The sequence below is a fragment of the Choloepus didactylus genome, chromosome X, assembly GCF_015220235.1.
Source record: "Choloepus didactylus isolate mChoDid1 chromosome X, mChoDid1.pri, whole genome shotgun sequence".
NCBI lineage: Eukaryota > Metazoa > Chordata > Mammalia > Pilosa > Megalonychidae > Choloepus > Choloepus didactylus.
This window is the reverse complement of record NC_051334.1, coordinates 55,159,159-55,180,905: the sequence shown is the minus strand read 5'-3', so window position 1 is coordinate 55,180,905 and position 21,747 is coordinate 55,159,159. Positions and strand designations below refer to the sequence as shown.

The 21,747-nt window shown below is 46.1% G+C and overlaps 1 protein-coding gene across 12 annotated transcripts in view; it reads left to right on the top strand.

Annotated features, from left to right (window-relative positions):
• The first annotated feature begins 3,090 nt into the window (after nucleotides 1-3,090).
• KDM5C (lysine demethylase 5C) overlaps nucleotides 3,091-21,747 on the top strand; it is a 32,218-nt gene continuing 13,561 nt past the window's right edge. For 3 of the 12 annotated variants that reach the window (XM_037822623.1, XM_037822619.1, XM_037822617.1), the window contains exons 1-12: nucleotides 3,426-3,575; nucleotides 7,407-7,484; nucleotides 10,109-10,231; nucleotides 10,547-10,717; nucleotides 11,247-11,381; nucleotides 12,144-12,267; nucleotides 12,373-12,554; nucleotides 13,588-13,746; nucleotides 15,610-15,729; nucleotides 15,862-16,020; nucleotides 16,800-16,981; nucleotides 17,077-17,239. In XM_037822623.1, coding sequence (XP_037678551.1) covers nucleotides 3,426-3,575; nucleotides 7,407-7,484; nucleotides 10,109-10,231; nucleotides 10,547-10,717; nucleotides 11,247-11,381; nucleotides 12,144-12,267; nucleotides 12,373-12,554; nucleotides 13,588-13,746; nucleotides 15,610-15,729; nucleotides 15,862-16,020; nucleotides 16,800-16,981; nucleotides 17,077-17,239 — 1,746 coding nt within the window. Of the gene's footprint in view, nucleotides 3,576-7,406; nucleotides 7,485-10,108; nucleotides 10,232-10,546; nucleotides 10,718-11,246; nucleotides 11,382-12,143; nucleotides 12,268-12,351; nucleotides 12,555-13,587; nucleotides 13,747-15,609; nucleotides 15,730-15,861; nucleotides 16,021-16,799; nucleotides 16,982-17,076; nucleotides 17,240-21,747 lie in introns of all 12 variants that reach the window. The other 9 variants (XM_037822624.1, XM_037822613.1, XM_037822616.1 and 6 more) reach the window with 7 other exon arrangements.

Sequence of the window (21,747 nt, the reverse complement as noted above, 5' to 3'; positions counted from 1 at the left end):
TCAATGAATTATATCCACTACTATCATAATTTCTTTCAAATTAGCATTATTTTGAATATATTGTTTTGTTATGTGTAAGTATTAAGCATAGAATATACATCTATATTTCTCTAATTCTATGTGAGATATATATATATATATCCATGAGTTCATACAGATACCTTGCAGAGGCTCTTTTAATAGTCCAGGATAGAAGGTGGTGCGGGGAAGAGGGGGTGGAATCCAGAGCTATTTAGAAGTTAGAACCGACAGCTCATCATACCTACTTCAGATCTGTCTTACAAATGAAAAAAATGAGGCATAAAGTCACTCTCATTCAGTTGATCCAAAAAACATGCATAGGAGGGTGAGTGTTTGAGAGCCCAGCCAAGCCTTCAGTTGCTGCTCTGTCACTCCATGCCAGACCCTCTCTCTCAGGTGGATGGGTGAGGCCAACCCAGCCACCAGCTCAGAGTGAGTTCCCTGATGCTTCCCAATTCTTTACCTGCAGTGCCCAGGTTGATCTCCAACAAGACCCAAGACTTGGGAAAGGAACCCATTTCTTGAACACCTTACAGTGTGGGGAGCATCCTGCTGAGACTTTTACAGGCAGAGTTACACGGCAGTCAGACAGACCTGGGTTTGAATTCTGGCTCTGCTACATACTAGCCATGTGACTTGGGGTCAGTTTATACATATCTGAGCTTCAGTCTCATCTGTAAAACACGGATAACAATACTCACTTCATAGCCTGTAAGTGAGACCCAAACCCTGGTCACCTGACACCAACTTCAATGCTCTTTGCCCTTTACTGAGCTGCCTCCAGATGGGATGGCCAAACTTCATTCAACCTAGGATTTGGCATATTCTCCCACCTTCTTCATTCTCGTCACCCTTCTCCTGTTCAGTTCTATTCCTGATGAGGGCAAGTGACCAAAAGAGCATTTGATCAGGAGTCAGCAATTTCCTATGTTACATTGGGCAAGTTGTTTAATCCTTCTGGGACTTGGTTCCTCATCTACAGATTGGGTAAATTGACCTACTTCTTTCCCAAGACTATTGCCAACATCAAGGGAAATAATTGGTATGAAAGAGCTACATGGGCTTTTAGATGATTACACATGTGAGAGGCTAGTGATATTACTGTTACTGGCATCACTTTGCCTCGCTTCCTGTTTCCCATCCAGACAAGTGTTCACTGGGGTCATTCACCTGTGTTTGTGGTGGGGTGCAGATGAGGTTTCCCCTGACATCTAGCAAACTAGAAAGGAGCTGCCCCTTACTATTTATTTACTTGGGACAAGTTTCCTCAGCAGCAAAGTGGGGATAAAGATCCTGAACATTCAGGGTAATGTAAGGATTCAGGTGATAAAATATATGAAATCACTAGGCACAATGTAGGTTCTTAATGGGTTTTGACATACTGATTGTTGACTCTGAGAAATAAAAATAACAGCCACCAGATACTGAGGACCTACTATGCACCAGGTTCTGTACACCAATCCTGCAAGGTAGGGATGATCTTCCCAATTTCAGTTTCAGAAGCTGGGACTTGCCCAAGGTCACATAACTAGAAAAAGGCAGAGCTGTCTGACCCCCGAGTATGAGCTCTTACTTGTGTTCCCTGTTACCTCAGATGGGATGTCCTTAGCTCAGTCCTGAATTGGCAGAATGTACCTAACTGGCTCACAGTATGTGATTAGCAACAGTGAACTCGATGAAGGAATGACATCCCACCCCTTTCAAATATTCAAGCTTATACTGGATGCTTAATATCCACAGGAAATGTTTGCAAAGAGTATACATTATTTTCAGTCAATATACATTAAAGCTGCTAAAAAATATACACTCATTCATTTGTTCTTTTGTTCATTCATTATTCATTTTCTGCTTACCACACCAGGTGCTGAGGATGCATAAGGCCATATGGTTCCTGTCCTTAAGGAACTCATGGTCTAGTGGGGGACACAAAATAAGCACTAATCAGTGTGTACACAGTGTGCTAATGTGTGCACAATAGGTGTTCAAACTGTATGCAGTAGGTCCACAGATGATGGATAATATAGATGATCCTCAAATGCGGTAGATGCCTGATGTGGGTGAAATACTGGTGTGCTACTCATTCAAAATAATTTAAATCTATTCAGAAATGCATATGATAGGAGTATATGTACACATAGTTGGTACTCAAATGCATACTACAGGGGCTATACACAATAAATACAATGTACACAGATGTTTGATAAGTGCACTGCAGGCTCACAAATTGACAAAGGTAGGTGTTTTATACAGTAGGCACTGATAGGTGGTGAATAAATATGCTGTTGCTAAACATCCAATAGTTAAAACAAAATTATACACACACACACACACACACACACAGGCTTATTTAGTGGGAGTACATGCCACAAATGTGCACATAGTAAAAGTGCATACAGAACAGTTGAGAGTGTTCATTAAAATGCTGATGGACAATGACTTTAAGGGGTAAGAATGGAAACTCCATCTCTGTGAGGCCTCTACGTGACCTTGGCTTCTTTCTCTTTGGGACCCAGGATTCTAAAAATCCAAAATCCCCGGGAAGTGAGCTGCCTCCTCCCTTCCTTCTTTCGGGATCTCAAAGCCCCAGCCCCGTCTGTCTCCCCCAACCTGCGGGCCATTAAAAGGGATTCCTGGCAATCAGGCACCCCAGGCTGCTTTCCAAGGCCCATACCGGAAAGGCCAAAGAGAAACGGGAGAGAACGTTGGGGCGAGGCTCACTGAGGTCCTCAAGGGGGTGCCAGTTAGACCACTACCCACCAACGCCAGCGCCTCTTCCGGTCTGTCTCCACAACGCGCATGCGCAACACTGGTCTTTCAACGTGCACCGACGGCCTATCCGGCAAAAGGTTCCAGTATACTAATTACAATCTTGCTCCTCCGCCGTTGAGGTGGACTATTTGCTCTCAGTCGGGGCGGTACTTTTGAGTTCCCGCGACCATATAGGGAACCCACGCCAGCCGATTCAGCTCGTTCCCACGGGATGAAGGCTTCCTACGTCTTAGCCTGACGCAAAGTATACAAGACTCGGAGGAACACCCCGCGGAGGGATCCGGTTTGTTGTGGCAAGGGGAGGGGAGACGCTGACAAACCAAGATGGCGGCGGCGGCGGCGATGAAGGCCGCGGCGGTTGGGAGGTAACTGTAGTGGTGAAGGCTGTGGTAATTGGGAGGCAGCGGCGGAGTTTGAAAGGAAAGGAGCGGGACGAAGAGCCTGTAGCAGTAGTGGCAGCCTGGGACCTTCAGAGCGTGGCAGCCACACGCCCCCTAGGCCCTCGGCGGGCGGCGGCCGCCGTGTTGAGGGCCTACTCTCCCAGCAGTGCCTCGGTCTCAGACAGCGGTGGCGCCATGAGCCCTTAAAGGGCGGTCCGAGTCCTCCTGATTCCTGGCCCAGCTCTAGGGCTCACCATGGAGCCAGGGGCCGACGACTTCCTCCCACCGCCGGAGTGCCCGGTGTTCGAGCCCAGCTGGGCCGAGTTCCGAGACCCGCTTGGCTACATCGCGAAAATCCGGCCCATCGCCGAGAAGTCTGGCATTTGCAAGATCCGCCCACCCGCGGTAAGACCCAGAGCCAGTGGTCGCCGGCGGTGAGGCCGGGGATGGGGGACTCCCTGGGTTGTCGGCGGAGGGCAGTTCGAGATGTGGGGAAATGAGGCGGCTGGGACCGTGTGGATGCAGCCCGGGTCCAATAAAGGGTGCTGGGGACAGGGGTCCTCTTGTGATGTGAGGCCCATAGTGACACGGAGTCACAGAGCCCCCAACCCCCCGCTCACCCCTCCCCGCCCCACCCCGTTTTCAGAAGCACTCCTGGTAAGGTTCAAGACAGGGAGTCCCTAGTGAGCAGAGGAGAGTTCACAGAGAGGCACCCTGCACATTTTAGTTACCCCTCACCACCCAGGTCAGGGCTGTGCTAAATAAGGCCTTTCATCCATCCACTGTCATCACTTCTCATAAGGCAGGCAGCCTGGTGTAGTGGAAAGATCACAGCTCTGAAGGGAGACAGACCTGAGTTTAAAGCTCCACTTTGCAGCCTACCAGCTGTGTGACCTTGGGCAAATAATGTAATCTCTCTCAGCCTGTGAAATGGGTCTCATGTTCTTTGAATGGTTATTGTGAGGTTGGATTAAACTAGGTAGTGTCTAGTGTATAGTAGGTACTAGATAAGTGGTAATTATTGTGACTGTGGAGGTGTTTGATGTGGTCATTGATTTGCTCCTACATGGGTTGACTCATATTTACTCACACCCTGCCAGGCTAGTCCATCTATGATAATATCCCTGCCTGGTGGATCAGAGTCAGGAAGTCAGTCTCACCGGGAATGCCAAACCTGGCTCCCCTGAGATGGAATTGTCCCTTTCCTTTCTTAGGGTTGAAGGCAATGTCAGAGCCTTTCCTTGCACATCACTTCTCAGACTTGACTTACTTCAGAGAAGATTGGACCAGTCAGCTTGGACACCAGTTAGTTTGGGGTTGGGGTATGAGTCTTCCTCAGAAGATTTCTATTGTGCTCTGTCCTAGGATGTAGGGGGTCCAAGAGGATTGGACATTTCTGGGCCCCCAGAAACAGAATGGAGCTATGGAAGTCTGTGCCCTCGGAATACTTGATTCCCAGAGGTCAGCAACAAAGGGCCTAGCTTTCCTCCTAGGCCTGGCTTCAGGCCAGAAGTCCCCCAAGGACTAAAACAGGCTTGCTGGCATGGAGAAGAAATAAAGATATATAGTGTTCAGTGAATGCTTGTCATTTCTTGGGCAGAAATTGAGAGTTTGGCTGGAATGAGGTTTTTTGGATGGGTGTCTCCTGACAGGAATGGGATGGGAAACCTCTCTCCCACCTGAGGAGGGCACCACAGGCCACCTTTTCCACCTTGGTGCTTTCTGGTGCTCAGCCACAGATCTAGACTGGTGTCAGATGGATCCTTTGGGAGGTGTTGGGTAAGCCAATTTCTTCCTTGTTGAAGCCAGGTCACAGATCTCTGAGGTAACCTTGTCTGTGGTGAGGGAGTGGCAGTGGGTTGTGAGAAGTCAGGAAGGCTAGCAGAAGGGAGAGGCTGGAGTCCTGGGCACCCACAAGGAAGGACTCTTTAAAGTGGTTGGGAAAGAGGCGTATCTGACATAGGTGGTAGTTGAGGCCTGAATTTCCTTTTTTCTATATTGGACTGATCTGGACAAGCTGGCATTGTTCTGATGTTGTTAACTTGCCTTGGGGGACCAGGAAGGGGAAAAGTGGCATGTCCCAGGTGTGTGTGTGTTGGGGGGGGGGAGGCAGAAGGGAGCTGTCCTTTGTTATGTTTCTCTTGTCTACCTCAACCATGTGCTTCCCTCTGATCCAAGAGACCCCGGCCCTCTCTGGTTTTGTTCTGTGTTTTTGTTTTGTTTTGTTTCTCCGTTGAGGCTGCTCTGAGGCAGCCTTTTAGGCAGCTACGCCTTCTTCTGGCTGGAATTTGAAACACTACCAGAGTGTTTCTTGGGCCCAGGGTGGGTGCCTGGGAATTGGAGGTTTGCCTGTGGAAGGATTGCTTGGGGTCTGAAATGCCGGGCATGTGACTGCTATGCTTGGGGAAAGTGGGTGGGAGGAGAGTGTTGGTAACCTGGAGTAGTCCCAGGGGAGCTTGGAAGGCCCTTGCTTCCTGCATCAGGTAGCCAAACTTTTTATCACCACATTCTGGTGATACCGACATTGAACATTTGGCGCACAGTAGTGAGGGAGCTGGTAGGTCCCAAGGAAAGCCAGGCCGGGAGATCTGCTGGACCTTCCCCAGCTGCATCCACAGCTCCTGCTCTAGGATTCCTCATTCTGCTCTTTCCTGTCGGGTTGCACTTCCTCTTGTTTAGAATTTGATTCAGTAGGAAAGATGGGTACCTGGACTTTTGCATGTGAGCACCTTTCTACCTGGGCTACCTGCCCTGAGGGGAGGGCTCTACTCTGATGGGAGGCAAGAGGGCATGGGCCCTTTTGGTAGCTTGTCTAGGCTTGAGCCATACCATTTTAGACTACATACTTTATTTTTTTTTTCTTCTGCTTTACTGAGTCCCTGGTGTTTGCTGCCTTCTTTAGGTAGGGGGAGGGCTATGTGTGCATGCATGTGTGAGTCTTCTGGCCCCTTTTCTAAGAGTGTGTGTGCAGAAGAAGCCAGTCACCTTTTTTTCTTTTTTACTTTCCCATCCCCCCACCCCCCAAAGAGCCTTGGACTGGAGGTCAGAAGACATGGGTTCTAGTCTTGGCTCTACCACTAATTCAGCATGTGATTTTGGAGAAATCACATCTTTTCCCTGGGCCTTACTTTCCTCATTTGTAAACTGAGAGCATTGGTCTAGGTTACTCTATGTTCTTTTCCCCATCCCTACAGGAGCCAGGGCTCTGGGGAGGAGAGAACTGAGTGGAGGTTTGTGTGTGGGTGGGGTGGGACAGGGGCTCTCCACCAGCACCTTTGGGCAGGACAGACAAGCTCTAGCTTGGCAGAGCAGAGTCTCCCCCCAACTCTCATTACCTTTCCCTGACTTCCTCCCCCCTCCCCAAATCCTCCCATTCTTTGCCACCACAGTCGGGCATCCCAGCACTTCCCCCTCCCCCTGGGCTTCCTCCCCTGCCTCTTCCTGTACCAGGCAGGTATATGAGAGAGGACCCACAGGAAGCCTTCTGGATCTGGTGAGTGATGCAGATTCTTGCTCCCTGTTCCTTGCTTTTCCCTGCAGTGTCTGTCTCAGGCCCTTTAAACTGAGAGGACAGACATTAAAGGCCCAAATCTTTAAATCCTGCCAGAATCAGAGCTGAACTACCCTGCATGTTTTTTGGGTGGTGGGGTGAGACTTAGATGTCAGCTCTTAATGATGACTCCTTTGAATAACATTTTCATTTGAAAACCAGTTTAATTTTCCATTGATCTGGTGAGACAGCCAGGGCAAGAGTTCATATTCCCACCTTACAGGTTCAGGAGATAAAATCCCATAGCTAGTAAGTAGTGATGTTAGAACATGAACCCAGGTCTTCTGACTCCAGATCCTAGGTGCTTCCCAGTATTCCCATACTGTGTTCTTCAGCACATGCATAGGGGATGAGGGGTTAGTGTGGATGTGGGGAAGGTTTGGGGTCAACTGTTTTGGGTCCCTTTTCTATTTCTTGAAATCATGGCACTGTACTATTATGAGGGACTCAGGAGAGGTTTCCCAGGGTATGTGCATGGGGCCTTGGATGTGGACTTCAGGGGCCACTAGGCCCTATTGTGAGTTATGTGTATGGGGGAGGTGGGTTGATAATTGCCAGGTTGAAGGGTCTGGGGTGGCTAGGGATCTGGGAAGGCATGAATGGGGTGCTGAGCTGCTTTTGGTGCCCTCTGGTAATGTACTATGCTGGAATAACTCAAGTCCTTTTCCCTCCCTTTACCCTCTCAGGACTGGCAGCCACCCTTTGCTGTGGAAGTGGACAACTTCAGGTTTACCCCCCGAATCCAGAGGCTGAATGAACTAGAGGTAAGAAGATTAGCAGCTGGTGTCGGGGTGAGGAGAGTGGATACCTGAGCCTTGGTCCCACTTCCCTCCTCTCCTCTGTGGCTAAGATGCTTTACCTAACTAGGTCTTTATTCTCTTTTCTGTGAAATTGAATCTCTTTAGTGTGCCCAGGGTATGGAGGAAGCTTCACAGCTCTGAATATAACCAAGAGCAAGGGCATTTAGCAGCTCTGATTTGATAGCCCAAAGGCTGGGGGTGTCTCTTTTCCACAAAGGTTTGCAATTTCTGAAGCTGCCTTGTCAATTAACCTGTCCTACCTGGTTCAACAAAAATGAAATATGGGATTATCTGAGACTTCCTGCTAGGCTAGCTGAATGTGGCCTCACTATCCAGTTCATCCCTGACCCTGTGCTTTCTACCTTCTTCCACAGTGCTTGGTAAGGTGGGAGGTGAGGTAGATGGGTGGGAGCAACACAAGAACTGGTCTGTGTGGAAGCTGGAATGGTTAAAAACTTGGGCAGTGGGTCAGGCAGGTAAGCCTTTTCCTCTCTCTTTTGTTTTGTACAGGAAGTCCAGACCCTTTGCATGGGTAGGTGGGGTTCTCCAATAGGGACTTGAGAATGCCCTGGGGTTATAGAGTGGGTACCCTGCAGCTAGTTCCAGGTAAGGTCCTGAAGTTTTTCATGGAAGACGTAGGCTAGAAGTGTGCTACCATTCCATCCTCCTATTAATAATTATGTATCCACAAGCCTTAATAGATGTCCTGGGGTGGGGTGGGGGTGAGGGGGGGTGGTAATAGGCCCAAGTGAATATCCATGACCTAAAAGTTTCTTTGTCTTCTAGACCAGGGTTTTTCTCAACCTTGGCACTACTGACGTTTTGGGCCAGATAATTCTTTGTTGTGGGGGGCTATCCCGTGTATTGTAGATGTTTATCAGCATCCCTGGCTTCTACCCATTAGATGCCAGTAGCATCCCCTCCCTGTTAAGACAACCAAAAATGTCTCCAGACATTGCTGAATATCCCCTGGTGGCAAAATCACCCAACACACACACACACACACACACACACACACACACACACACACATACACACACACACACACACACACACTCACTCACTCACTCACTCACTCACTCACTCACTCACACTCACTCACCCACCCACCCACCCTGGTGGCAAAATCACCCAACACACACACACACACACACACACACACACACACACACACACACACACACTCACTCACTCACTCACTCACTCACTCACCCACCCACCCACCCACCCTGGTGGCAAAATCACCCAACACACACACACACACACACACACACACACTCACTCACTCACTCACTCACTCACTCACCCACCCACCCACCCCATTAAGAACCACTGGTCTAGACTCAATCTAGGTGCTGTTCTGGTCAGAGCAAAAGTCATCTCTGGTAGAGTGTGCAAGTTCCTTGGAGAAATAGATCTGACCAGGTTTTGGGAGTGGGAAAACTGTGCAGCTAGGGCCAAGGTATAGCCTAGCATGGGACAGGGGCAGATTTTCCAAAGGGATAGTACTGGTTAATATGGGGGAAGAGGAGGGATGAGGCCAAGGCCAGAAAGCTAAGGGATTGAGATGGAAGGAGTAGAGTTTCTGGCCCCTTAGGGGTTCTTACAGCCAAGGAGCTATAGGTCATTTCTTTGTACAAATAGATCTTAGTTTTCCTCATCTATGAAATAGAAAGAACTGTTGCTGTTACCCCTAATGGGACCAGGGCAAGGTAATGATGATCTAGTTCTCTTTGGAGTCATGCCCTCTGACTGAGGTGAGGAGGTGATAGACTTGGGTCCTTTGGGAACCCTTCTTAGGCTACTGAGATTTCAGGGAAACGTGGTTGATGCCTTATTCCTAGGATCTTTGGCCCACCTTGGGTCCTGGGTTGGCTGGGTGCCAGTGTTGTTTTGGTACACTGTCTCTCAGTTCTTTAGGCCAACCTGTCTATAGTATACACTCTCACCCTTCAGCCACCATGGAACAAGTTTCGTGGTGCATAAGAAGAGGTTGTTGTGCTCTTTTGGAGCATTCATTCTCTGAAACATGCTTAGCGCTCAGAACTCTGAGGATTGCAAGAGGGCCTTCACTATTACTCTGTCAGTCCCCTCTTCTGGGCAGTTATTTTATTCTCTTTTATAACCAGAAGGCAGGGGTCTAGATTGTAGAACTGATATGCCCTAGGCTATACAGCAAATAAGTAGCAGAGGAAAAGCTAAAACTTAAAGTTATTTGACATCCAGATCTCCTGCTACTTGCTGTGCAACTTAACCACCGTGGGCCTCTGTTTCCCTGTCTGTAAAGGAGATAATACACAACCCTGTAAAGGAAATTGAGAGAGAATGTATGTAAAGCTTTGACTGTTGTGACCCTTTCTGTTTTGGAATCTTGGGTTTATCTGAATGACCAGAAGGTGTCAGAGGTGAGAGAGCAGGTGGGGCTAAGCTCTGCCTAGAGACTGGAATCCAGTTCATTGGGAGAGGCCCTGGGTAGTGTAGGTAGGCTGTTCTGTACCCTTTCTCCTCCCCTAAGATTCAACCAGAAGACAGGAGTTGGTATAGGGGGAAGGGGAGGGGGTGGTCTCTTTGAGCCATTTTTTCTCCAGGCCCAGACAAGAGTGAAACTGAACTACTTGGACCAGATTGCCAAATTTTGGGAAATCCAGGGCTCCTCCTTAAAAATTCCCAATGTAGAACGCCGGATATTGGACCTCTACAGCCTCAGCAAAGTAAGAACAGATTTTTCTTACCCTGCCCCAGAACACACACACAAATAGCCTTGTTACTCAGGGGGACCCCCTTGGTTTGGATATTGCATCTCTGGGCTAAAATGGGAGGGTCACAACCTGGCAGCACACAAGCTATCATCAGAACTTCTTGGCAGCTCTTGTTGCAGTTTGAGGCTGGGTGGTGGTATTGGGAGGAGAGGGTTGTCCCCAGTGATGTGAGGTGCTGGAATTGTCCTCCTTGTCCTTTCTACAGACCTACTCCCCCATGTGCATTACACACAGCACATCCATGTCCCTTCCCACTTGTCCTTTCAGATTGTGGTAGAGGAAGGTGGCTATGAAGCCATTTGCAAGGATCGTCGGTGGGCCCGGGTGGCCCAACGTCTCAACTACCCACCGGGCAAAAACATTGGCTCCCTGCTGCGCTCCCACTATGAACGCATTGTTTATCCCTATGAGATGTACCAGTCTGGAGCCAACCTGGTGGTAAGGACATGAGGCTGGGGTGGAAGGAGGCTTTATCTCCAGACACAAATTTCTAGACTTGCTTTTAATGGAATTGGTTCAGTGAACTAGGGACCTGGGAGCTAAACTTTACCCTTTACTATTGGTGCTTATTCAGTTCCCATATTACCCAGGGTCAAAGGTCCTAGAGTTATCTGGTCTGCAGGGCTAGAATGCTATCTGTTTATGTGATAAGTCCTTAAGTAATAGAGGAATTCAGAGGAAAGAGATACATTTTAAGCTGGAGAGGTCTGCAGAGAGATGGGGTCTAGTTCAGTTGGGGAGATGATTGGGAGGTGGTTGGAAGAAGGAATGACATAAGCAAAGGTGCTGAGAAGAATTTCCAAAGTGTGTGCTGGGGTCAGTGAGAAAGATCAATTGAGTGGGGGGCTACTGATGTGGGTCAGGTGGGTGGAATCACATCTTTGGTTGCCATTGGGGTGCAAGGGAAGCCGTTGCTATTGGGGGCTGGAGTCCCATGCCCTGACTCTTACCCCTCACCTGTCCTCAGCAGTGCAACACACGTCCCTTTGATAATGAGGAGAAGGACAAAGAGTACAAACCCCATAGCATCCCCCTTCGACAGTCTGTGCAGCCTTCCAAGTTCAATAGCTATGGCCGGCGGGCCAAGAGACTACAGCCTGATGTGAGTACTTCCCTTCTTCTGTTTTAGGGCTTTGGGGTAGAGAGAGTACTCTCCCTCTCTCTGGCTGAGGCTATGCCCTCTGTTCCATTAATCCCCTTTTTCAGTTTTCTGAGTTCTGAGCACTAGTGCACCTCTTTGGCTTCACTCTTGTTCTTTCCTCCACCCTCAGGTGAGCTTCTGAGCTGGGTCTTGATCTGTTCATACAATATCTTGGCATGTCTGTCCTTGTCTGCCATATTCCTTTCCTGATTCACTTTGCTCATTGGGGTACAACTCTTCTTTCTCCTTACACCTATATCCTACCTCTAGGCAGAGGCTTATGTGCCAGGCATTCTTCTAGGCACTGAGAATATAAGAGAACAAGACAGACACTGTCTTTGGGCTCATTGAAGCATATAATTTAGCAGTTCATGTTAGTCGTTATCATATATTGAGTATTTACTCTATGCCAAACACTATTAGGTTTTTTAAGTAAATGTTATCCCCCAGCCCCCTCGTCACTATAAGGTAGTAGGAATTAATATTCTCATTGTACAGTTGAGGAAATTGAAATCCTGTGTTAATTTCTTTCCAAGAGAAGGCTGAAGAGGGAGCTCACTTACCCCAGTCTCCAAAAAATAGCTCTGAATTCTTGCCCTGGCCTGCCTATGTCTCAGCCCCTGGCATGAGCCCAGGTGATATATAATCTGAGCTATTGTTCTTTTAGGATGGGGTAATCTGCCCCAGATAGCAGTCTTGATTCATTTCTTTCTTTCTTCCCAGCCGGAACCCACAGAGGAAGACATAGAAAAGAATCCGGAGCTGAAGAAGCTACAGATCTATGGGGCAGGCCCCAAGATGATGGGCCTGGGCCTCATGGCCAAGGATAAGACTCTGCGGAAAAAAGGTGAGGCCTAATAGGCTGGGACAGTATGAAGGATGGACTCAACTGGGGAGAGGAGGCAGGTCCCTAACTGTCCTGGACCTGTAGAGTTGCTTTTCTCTCTCCTAGATAAGGAAGGACCTGAGTGTCCCCCAACTGTGGTGGTAAAGGAGGAGTCAGGTGGGGAGGTGAAGGTGGAGTCAGCTTCACCCAAGGCCTTCCTAGAGAGCAAAGATGAGCTGAGTCACAGCCCAGAGCCCTGCACCAAGATGACCATGCGGCTGCGGAGGAACCACAGCAATGCCCAGTTTGTAAGCACTAGCCCTGAGTTCCCAGTGTTCTGCTTCTCAGTCCTTCAACGAGCATTTCCCCAGCATGACACTGGACCTTTAAGGTTGCATTAAGCAGAAAAGTAGGCCTTGTGGGCCCTGCCCTCAGGTAGCTCACTTAATTGGGGAAATAAGGCCAACTCACATGGAACAAAGAAAAAGAAAGGGTGATCAAGTGCTGTCAACATAAGACATGCTGGAAGGGTCCAGAGAAGGAGACTTATTATCCATTGCTTCAGGATAAAGGCTAAGCTCCTTATTACCATGCATGATCCAGTCCCTGCTGACCTGTAGCCTCATTCCCTAGCACTGCCCACTTCACTCTTCTGCTATAGCCACACTGAACTACTTGTAGGTATGTTCATTTTTTTCCCCTTGAGATACACTATGCTCTTTCATTCCCCCATGCTTTGCACATGCTGTTTCTTCCACCTGGAAGGTTTTCCTCCTGTGCCTTTGTGCTATTGCCAAACTTCAGTTTGCTTTTAGGTTTCAGCCAGTTTCAAGTGTCACCTTTTCAATGAAGTCTTTTCCTCAATGCTGTCTCTTTATCTGCAGCTGATTTGAGTGCCCCCTTCTCTAGGCTCTCACAGTACCCTTTATGGACCTCTGTTGGCAGTTTTCACACTGTGGTTTAATTTTTGTAAGCCTGCATCTCTAGAGCATGTGTATGCTCTTAAAAGGCAGATACCATGTTTTATCTCTGTGACTGCAGAGTCAGCATAGTGCCAACACATAGGTGTTCAGTAAGCTTTTATCAAATGAATGAAAATGGGGTGTCAAAGATAGAATGATAAAGACCCTGCTCTCACAGCTCTACCTATTTGGGGAGTTGATACATGCATGCAGTTAGACTCCAGACCTAGCATGAGTAGCCAGTACAAGGGCTATGAATGATCCAGCTGGCAAGCAGAGTGGGTTTATAATGGACTGTGGACTAGACTCTGGAGGAACCTGATGTTTGAAGGCTGGACAGGGCTTAAGTTGATGACCTTTTGCTTCCCTCCCCTGGCAGATTGAGTCATATGTATGCCGGATGTGTTCCCGAGGGGATGAGGATGACAAACTCCTACTGTGTGATGGCTGTGATGACAACTACCATATCTTCTGCCTTCTGCCACCTCTGCCTGAGATCCCCAAGGGTGTCTGGCGGTGCCCAAAGTGTGTCATGGCGGTAAGGCCCCCCTAGCTCCAGTCTACATCTGCTTCATAGGGTGTTCTTGCCTTCCTTCATCTGGCCTTGTTGAGGGTAACCTCCTAGCTCAGTCACAGTCTTATGTTTTGAATGTCTGGGGTGGGGCTGGGCTGAACAGAGCTTTGGGGGAAAGACTTGGCTTCTGTCTTTTGGGAGCTCCCAGACCACCTGGGGAGGCAAGATTTATGATGAGACAGATTATGTGATGATGTATAATCAGATGCTAAATTGTGTGTTAGAAACTCTAAGATGTAGGAGTTGAGAGGAGAAAAAAATGACTAAGGGCAGTCTTAGAAGATACGGGGAATGAGATTTGAAGGACAGGAATATTAAGGAAAAAATTGTTCTTTTGATTTCCAAGGATTTTTTTGTTTGTTTGTTTTTTAGAAAGCTTGGAAAATAGACAAATTACCTATCATCCCACTAACTAGAGATAACCATCGTTAATAGTCTGGTATATTTTCTTCTCATCTTTTTGCTGTTGCGTATATAACTACCTTTAATAAGTTTGGGATCTTTTTTATATATTTTCATTTGTTATTTCATAATCATTTTTCTGTATTATTAAATTTGTTCACAGGTATGTTTGTTTTTCTTCTAGAGAATACATAATAGTCCATCATATGGGTATAACATTTACTTAGTTGTTTTCCTTCTATTGTGATATTTAGATTGGTTTGCAATAATGTAAACTTTAACCATAGAAGAGCGGGAAGGTGTTCTAGACCAGGGGATGGAGGAATAGCAGGAGCAAAGGTATATAGGGGAGAATGTACCTAGAGTAGGTAGGGGCAGTGAGGAGAGTACTTGAAACAGCAGTGAGGTCTAAGAGGCCTGGGAAATCTAGCAGGGACGTTTCATGAGCTGCATACCTTCATCCAAATTTTGGGTGCTCATCAACTACCTTTCCCTCTGAGTTTCTGGGGGCAGGCATTCATTGATAGTCTCTTGTCTTATTTTAGGGACTCACTGTGGTCATAGAGACCAGATGTGTATGTGGACACAAATGAAGAAAGAGGTCAGAGCAGTGCATAATGGCCTTGGTAGTGTAGAGGAGTTTGGATACAAACATCATGGACAAGGAAGATGTCAGTTCTACTTGGCTCCCTTCTCTTAAGTGATTGTGGGCCACTGAACCAGATTGGCATACACTTTTCAGAAATGAGCAGGATGTGTGTCTGACTCTGGGCTACACACAGTTCTCATCTAAAACCTTGAGCATAGGTACAAAGTAAGGTACGTCCTGTCTTCTGAGACAGCCTAAAGAACAAGAATAGTGTCAGGGGTTTGTCACTGTAGAAGCTGGTGCCTTAGTTTCCCATCCTACAAAGTGTTAGATTATTCAGTGCCATTTTCCCAGACCTGTGGTTCCAGTCTGGACATAGAAAAAGCTTCCCTGAGCACCCTGTATGAATTCATATTTTAGCTAGAGAGAAAAGAAATGATGGCAGAAGAGCATAGGATTGCATAATTAACTGAGAGCCCATGGTTTAGATAGTAAAGTCCTGAAGGAAGGAAAGATCATGGGCTGTAGTGATGAGGGAGGGCTTCCTGGAGACTTTGGGACTGAAGTTGAGTTTTGAAGAATCAGTGAAAGAAAGTGGGAGAGGACAGTCCAATCAAGAGAAACCGTATGAGCAAAGGCATGGTGGAAGTGCATGTGAGAAATGAAAAGACTAATTTAGCTGAAGTGGTAGAAGAAAAAGGTAGCGCTAAAAAGGGGCCTTAATTGCAGACCTAGGACTCTTCTCCCTCCCTACTCCTACCCAGTATTCAAGTTGCACTTTTGAGGATTCTCTGCCTCTTGCCTCTGCCTTTGTGACAAGTTCTCTTGGGTTTCAGGAGTGTAAGAGGCCCCCTGAAGCCTTCGGCTTTGAGCAGGCTACCCGGGAATACACTCTGCAGAGCTTTGGCGAGATGGCTGACTCCTTTAAAGCTGACTATTTCAACATGCCTGTGCACGTAGGTGTTGGAGAGCTGGGATAGTGTTGGGGCTAGGGTCGTAGGTATTGGTGCTTGATGGTCTCGGCTCTTCTGGGGCATTGGGGCCAAGATACGATGAGCCACAGTTACCTGCTATTCTTTTTCCCCCAGATGGTGCCCACAGAACTTGTAGAGAAGGAATTCTGGCGGCTGGTGAATAGCATTGAGGAAGATGTGACTGTTGAGTATGGGGCTGACATCCATTCCAAAGAATTTGGCAGTGGTTTCCCTGTCAGTGATAGTAAGCGGCACCTAACCCCTGAGGAGGAGGTAAGCAGATTCATGGGTGTTTGATAGCTGTGTGAGCTTAGGCAAGTCATTTAATATCTGAAAGATCCAGTATCTTTGTAAGGTGGAGATAATTGTGCCTGCCTCACATGGTTGTTATGAGATTTGTATGAAATGATGCATGTAAAGAACATGGCCTAGTGCCTGGCATGTGCAGACATGAGATTGTTTCTTTAACCTCTTTCCCTATCTATAAAATGGGGATAGTATCTATTTTGCAAATAAGAATTAAGTGAGAAGGTATATGAAATGTCTCACTAACGGGATTGTATCTGCAGGAAAAAGTGAGGGTCTTTACTGTTAAAAAAATAGTACAAGTATAAAAAAGTGCTATCAACAATTGTAACAGATGTTCCACACCAAGGCAAGGGGTTGGTGGTGGGGTAGGGTATGGAAATCCTGTATTTTATGCATGATTGTTCTGTAAACCCACAACTTCTCTAATAAAAAAATTGAAAAAAAAAAAAGTGAGGATCCACATCTGCCTCATGAATGGGTACAGTTTAGTCCAGAGAAAGGGGTTTTTAACTTGCCAGATACTTGGGTGGGTAGGTTTATCTGTAAACCTCTCTGAAATTGAAGGCAAAATTCCATGTGTATGCATTTGGTGGGGAGAAGATCTGTAATATTCCATAGATGTTTCAGAAAGGTCTGTGACCTCAAAGTTAAGGTTCCCCCAGCTAGAACAAATAACTTGACTTAAGATCTCAGTTCCCTTAGCATAACCCTCATCCCCTTTCCATAAATACCTGACCTGACAGGAGTATGCTACCAGTGGTTGGAACCTGAATGTGATGCCAGTGTTGGAGCAGTCTGTACTGTGCCACATCAATGCAGATATCTCAGGCATGAAGGTGCCTTGGCTCTACGTGGGCATGGTCTTCTCAGCCTTTTGCTGGCATATTGAGGATCACTGGAGTTACTCCATTAACTACCTCCACTGGTGAGCAGGGGCCCTGGGGAGCCAGGGAGGCAGTCAGGGCAGGCTCCCTGCATGACCGTGGGTGTGACCACTCTGTGTCCTTTCCACTTGTACAGGGGTGAGCCGAAGACCTGGTATGGAGTACCCTCGCTTGCAGCAGAACATTTGGAAGAGGTGATGAAGAAGCTGACACCTGAGCTATTTGATAGCCAGCCTGATCTCCTGCACCAGCTTGTCACCCTCATGAACCCCAACACCCTCATGTCCCATGGCGTGCCGGTGAGTACCCAGGAAACAGGTACAAGGGGCAGGAATAATTTAGTGCTGTCATTTGTAGTGGTTGTGGTCTGGAATCTACTCTTTGCCCCTTTCCTGTTCCTGTTCTGTATTAGTTAGGCTATAGGTTTTGGCCACTCGAATAGAGACCCAAAATAATACTAGCTAGACATACAATGTGTTGGTGAGTCCTCTGGGTCATGTGATTGAGGGCAGCACCTTAGGGGTGGCTTATCACATCCATGTTCCAGCCAGTGGGAAAGGGAAATAGGGGAAGGAAAGGCAGGATAAGTCTCCTTACTTTTAAAGGCACTCATCAGTTCCACTCATTTCCCATTAGTCAAAACTTAGTCACTTGACCACATCTAACTATAAGGGAAATTGGAAATTGTGGTTCTTCTGGATTTTCATGTACCAGCTACAAATTGGAGGTCATGTTATTTGAAAGATGGCAAGAATAAATATTAGGGGACAACTTGCAGTCTCTGCCATACTTTATGTACTGTTACCTTTCTTGGAGGAGTGGGTAGGTCTTTTTATTGAAAAGTTGAGCCCAGGGTGCTAGCCTGTCCTCCTCCTTTGTGTGTTTCTCTCCCACCTCGTAAAACATGTGGGGTATATAACCTGGCTTACCTGTGAGGAATTTTACATTCCTGGGAATTTCTAGTATTGATTAGCATCATCCAATTATTTTTTGGTTTGGATCTTAAAACAGCCTGATCAACAGTCCTGTAGGAACAAAGATTAGTACATTCTCCACCCCTGCTCTAAGTCTTAGTTTATGCTACTCCTTCCTCTTCTCTTCCTCCTCTGACCTTGGCCACCCTGCCACTTAGTCTTGTGCATGGAACATAGTAGGCAGACCGTAAATAGTGAATTAATGTCTCCTTGAGATATCCTTGGGCATCTGTACACTAGCAGTTAGACTAGGTCAGTGGTTCTCACCCAAATTTCTTCTTGCCTTCAATTGTTTTCAGGTAAGTTCACATCCTACGAGTAACAATTTTTATTATATGTTGTAGTGATATTTAACCAAGGCTAATAGTATCTAGGGAATTGGGCAGGGGAAGGCATCCTACAACAGTTCAGGCAACCCTCCTGCACTCAGAAAGGGGCTGTCCTTTCCCCTCTCCCCCTCACCCTGTTTAAGAATTATTGGACTTGTAATGTGTTTTGTTTTAAACTTTATCAAAAAATTAAAAAAAAAACAATAAAAAACATTTCAAACAAAACCAAAACAAAAGAATAAGGAAAACAAATAACCTAAAGTAACTACATTGCTTCCAACATGTTCCTATGCTACGCCAAGAAAATTAACAAACCATAACCAAACAAAGGAATAAGAAAAACAAATAACCTGAAATAACTACATTGCTTCCAACATGTTCCTTCCATATCCCCCAAAAATTAACAAACAATAGTCATTCCTGAGCATTCCCATAACATTAAGATTACTCTCCATAACTTAATCTGTTCTTATTAGATTATTGTTTCCCCTTCACTAGTTGCTGTCTATCTGTAGGTCCCCTACATTCTACAATATAAGACATTTATTTTACATTTTTCACAGAGTTCGCGTTAGTGGTAACATACAGTATCTCTTTTTGTGCCGGTTTATTTCACTCAGATTATGTCTTCAAGGTTCATCCATGTTGTCATGTTTCACAACCTCGTGCCTTCTTACTGCCGTGTAGTATTCCATCGTGTATATATACCACATTTTGTTTATCCACTCATCTGTTCAAGGACATTTGGATTGTTTCCATCTCTTGGCATGGACTTGGAATGTTAAGATGATCAGGAGCTCTTTCAGTTCTCTTGCTTTACAAGTAGACACTGGGTCTGAACGTTGGCTCCTCTGCCTGACCCATAGCACAGCATCATCCTTGCCTGTAATGCCAAGGAAAATTCTAAGAGTAGAAAAGAATTGTCTTAAGGATTTGGATAGTTAAGATGCTTATACATAGAAGGTCATGTTGCTCTTTAATATTTAAAGTCTTTTTTTTTTATTTCTTCTAGCTATTCTAATGCTCTAGCATCCAAAAATATATATTTATATAAAGATTCAGTATTCGTAATCCTTTGTTAAATCCTATCTTGTTTGTTGCTACCCCCTTCCTCTTGTTTAATCACATTTTCAATCTTCAGGGGTGTCTAGGCAGAGTAATCCTTAACTTTTTAAAAGAAACTTTACCATAGACTTTTTTTTTTTTTTTTACTTTCGATTGTTTACAGTACCATTACATAGTTGTACATTCATCACCTAAATCAATCCCTGACACCTTCATTAGCACACACACAAAAATAACAAGAATAATAATTAGAGTGAAAAAGAGCAATTGAAGTAAAAAAGAACACTAGGTACCTTTGTCTGTTTGTTTGCTTCCCCTACTTTTCTACACATCCATCCATAAACTAGACAAAGTGGAGTTTGGTCCTTATGGCATTCCCAATCCCACTGTCACCCCTCATAAGCTACATTTTTATACAACTGTCTTCGAGATTCATGGGTTCTGGGTTGTAGTTTAATAGTTTCAGGTATCCACCACCAGCTACCCCAATTCTTTAGAACCTAAAAAAGGTTGTCTAAAGTGTGCGTAAGAGTGCCCACCAGAGTGATCTCTCGGCTCGTTTTGGAATCTCTCTGCCACTGAAGCTTATTTCATTTCCTTTCACATCCCCCTTTTGGTCAAGAAGATGTTCTCCATCCCACGATGCCGGGTCTACATTCCTCCCCGGGAGTCATATTCCACGTTGCCAGGGAGATTCACTTCCCTGGGTGTCTGATCCCACGTAGGGGGGAGGGCAGTGATTTCACCTTTCAAGTTGGCTTAGCCAGAGAGAGAGGGCCACATCTGAGCAACAAAGAGGCATTCAGGAGGAGACTCTTAGGCACAAATACAGGGAGGCCTAGCCTCTCCTTTGCAGCAACCGTACCATAGACTTTTAAACATGTGTTCTTTGCTTCCATCTCCACAGTATTTCTCCTGTTTATGGTTCACCAGCTTCTCTGGCCAGCTAGCTGATACATCTTTACCCTATCCCTCCTATAGGTAGTTCTCAACATCTCCAGGCTTTTTGGCCTTGGCAGTATCTGTACAATCCAAGGCATCTGTGATTTTCATGTTGTCTCTGCTGGCATGCTGCAGTTTAACTAGCTGGATCTCCCCCAGAGCTATCTTTAGCCCCCTCCCTGGGGCCTTTTTGGTGGGAGAGGCCATTTCTTTTTTTTTTTTTTTTTTTTTTTTATCATCATTTTATTGAGATATATTCACATACCACGCAGTCATACAAAACAAATTGTACTTTCGATTGTTTACAGTACCATTACATAGTTGTACATTCATCACCTAAATCAATCCCTGACACCTTCATTAGCACACACACAAAAATAACAAGAATAATAATTAGAGTGAAAAAGAGCAATTGAAGTAAAAAAGAACACTGGGTACCTTTGTCTGTTTGTTTGCTTCCCCTACTTTTCTACACTTCCATCCATAAACTAGACAAAGTGGAGTTTGGTCCTTATGGCATTCCCAATCCCACTGTCACCCCTCATAAGCTACATTTTTATACAACTGTCTTCGAGATTCATGGGTTCTGGGTTGTAGTTTAATAGTTTCAGGTATCCACCACCAGCTACCCCAATTCTTTAGAACCTAAAAAAGGTTGTCTAAAGTGTGCGTAAGAGTGCCCACCAGAGTGATCTCTCGGCTCGTTTTGGAATCTCTCTGCCACTGAAGCTTATTTCATTTCCTTTCACATCCCCCTTTTGGTCAAGAAGATGTTCTCCATCCCACGATGCCGGGTCTACATTCCTCCCCGGGAGTCATATTCCACGTTGCCAGGGAGATTCACTTCCCTGGGTGTCTGATCCCACGTAGGGGGGAGGGCAGTGATTTCACCTTTCAAGTTGGCTTAGCCAGAGAGAGAGGGCCACATCTGAGCAACAAAGAGGCATTCAGGAGGAGACTCTTAGGCACAAATACAGGGAGGCCTAGCCTCTCCTTTGCAGCAACCGTACCATAGACTTTTAAACATGTGTTCTTTGCTTCCATCTCCACAGTATTTCTCCTGTTTATGGTTCACCAGCTTCTCTGGCCAGCTAGCTGATACATCTTTACCCTATCCCTCCTATAGGTAGTTCTCAACATCTCCAGGCTTTTTGGCCTTGGCAGTATCTGTACAATCCAAGGCATCTGTGATTTTCATGTTGTCTCTGCTGGCATGCTGCAGTTTAACTAGCTGGATCTCCCCCAGAGCTATCTTTAGCCCCCTCCCTGGGGCCTTTTTGGTGGGAGAGGCCATTTCTTTTTATAGATATATAATGTAAGTATTATTTTTGTCAAAAAAGAAATATGACCTCTTTCTAAAAAACGGAAAATAGAAAAATCATCCTTGTTTCCTCCACCCTAAATGTTTTGTTATGTTTCCATCTAGTATTCTATGTAAATTTTGACATAGCACTACTGAGTGTATGAATTTTATCATTGGTTTTGTGTCTAGCTTCT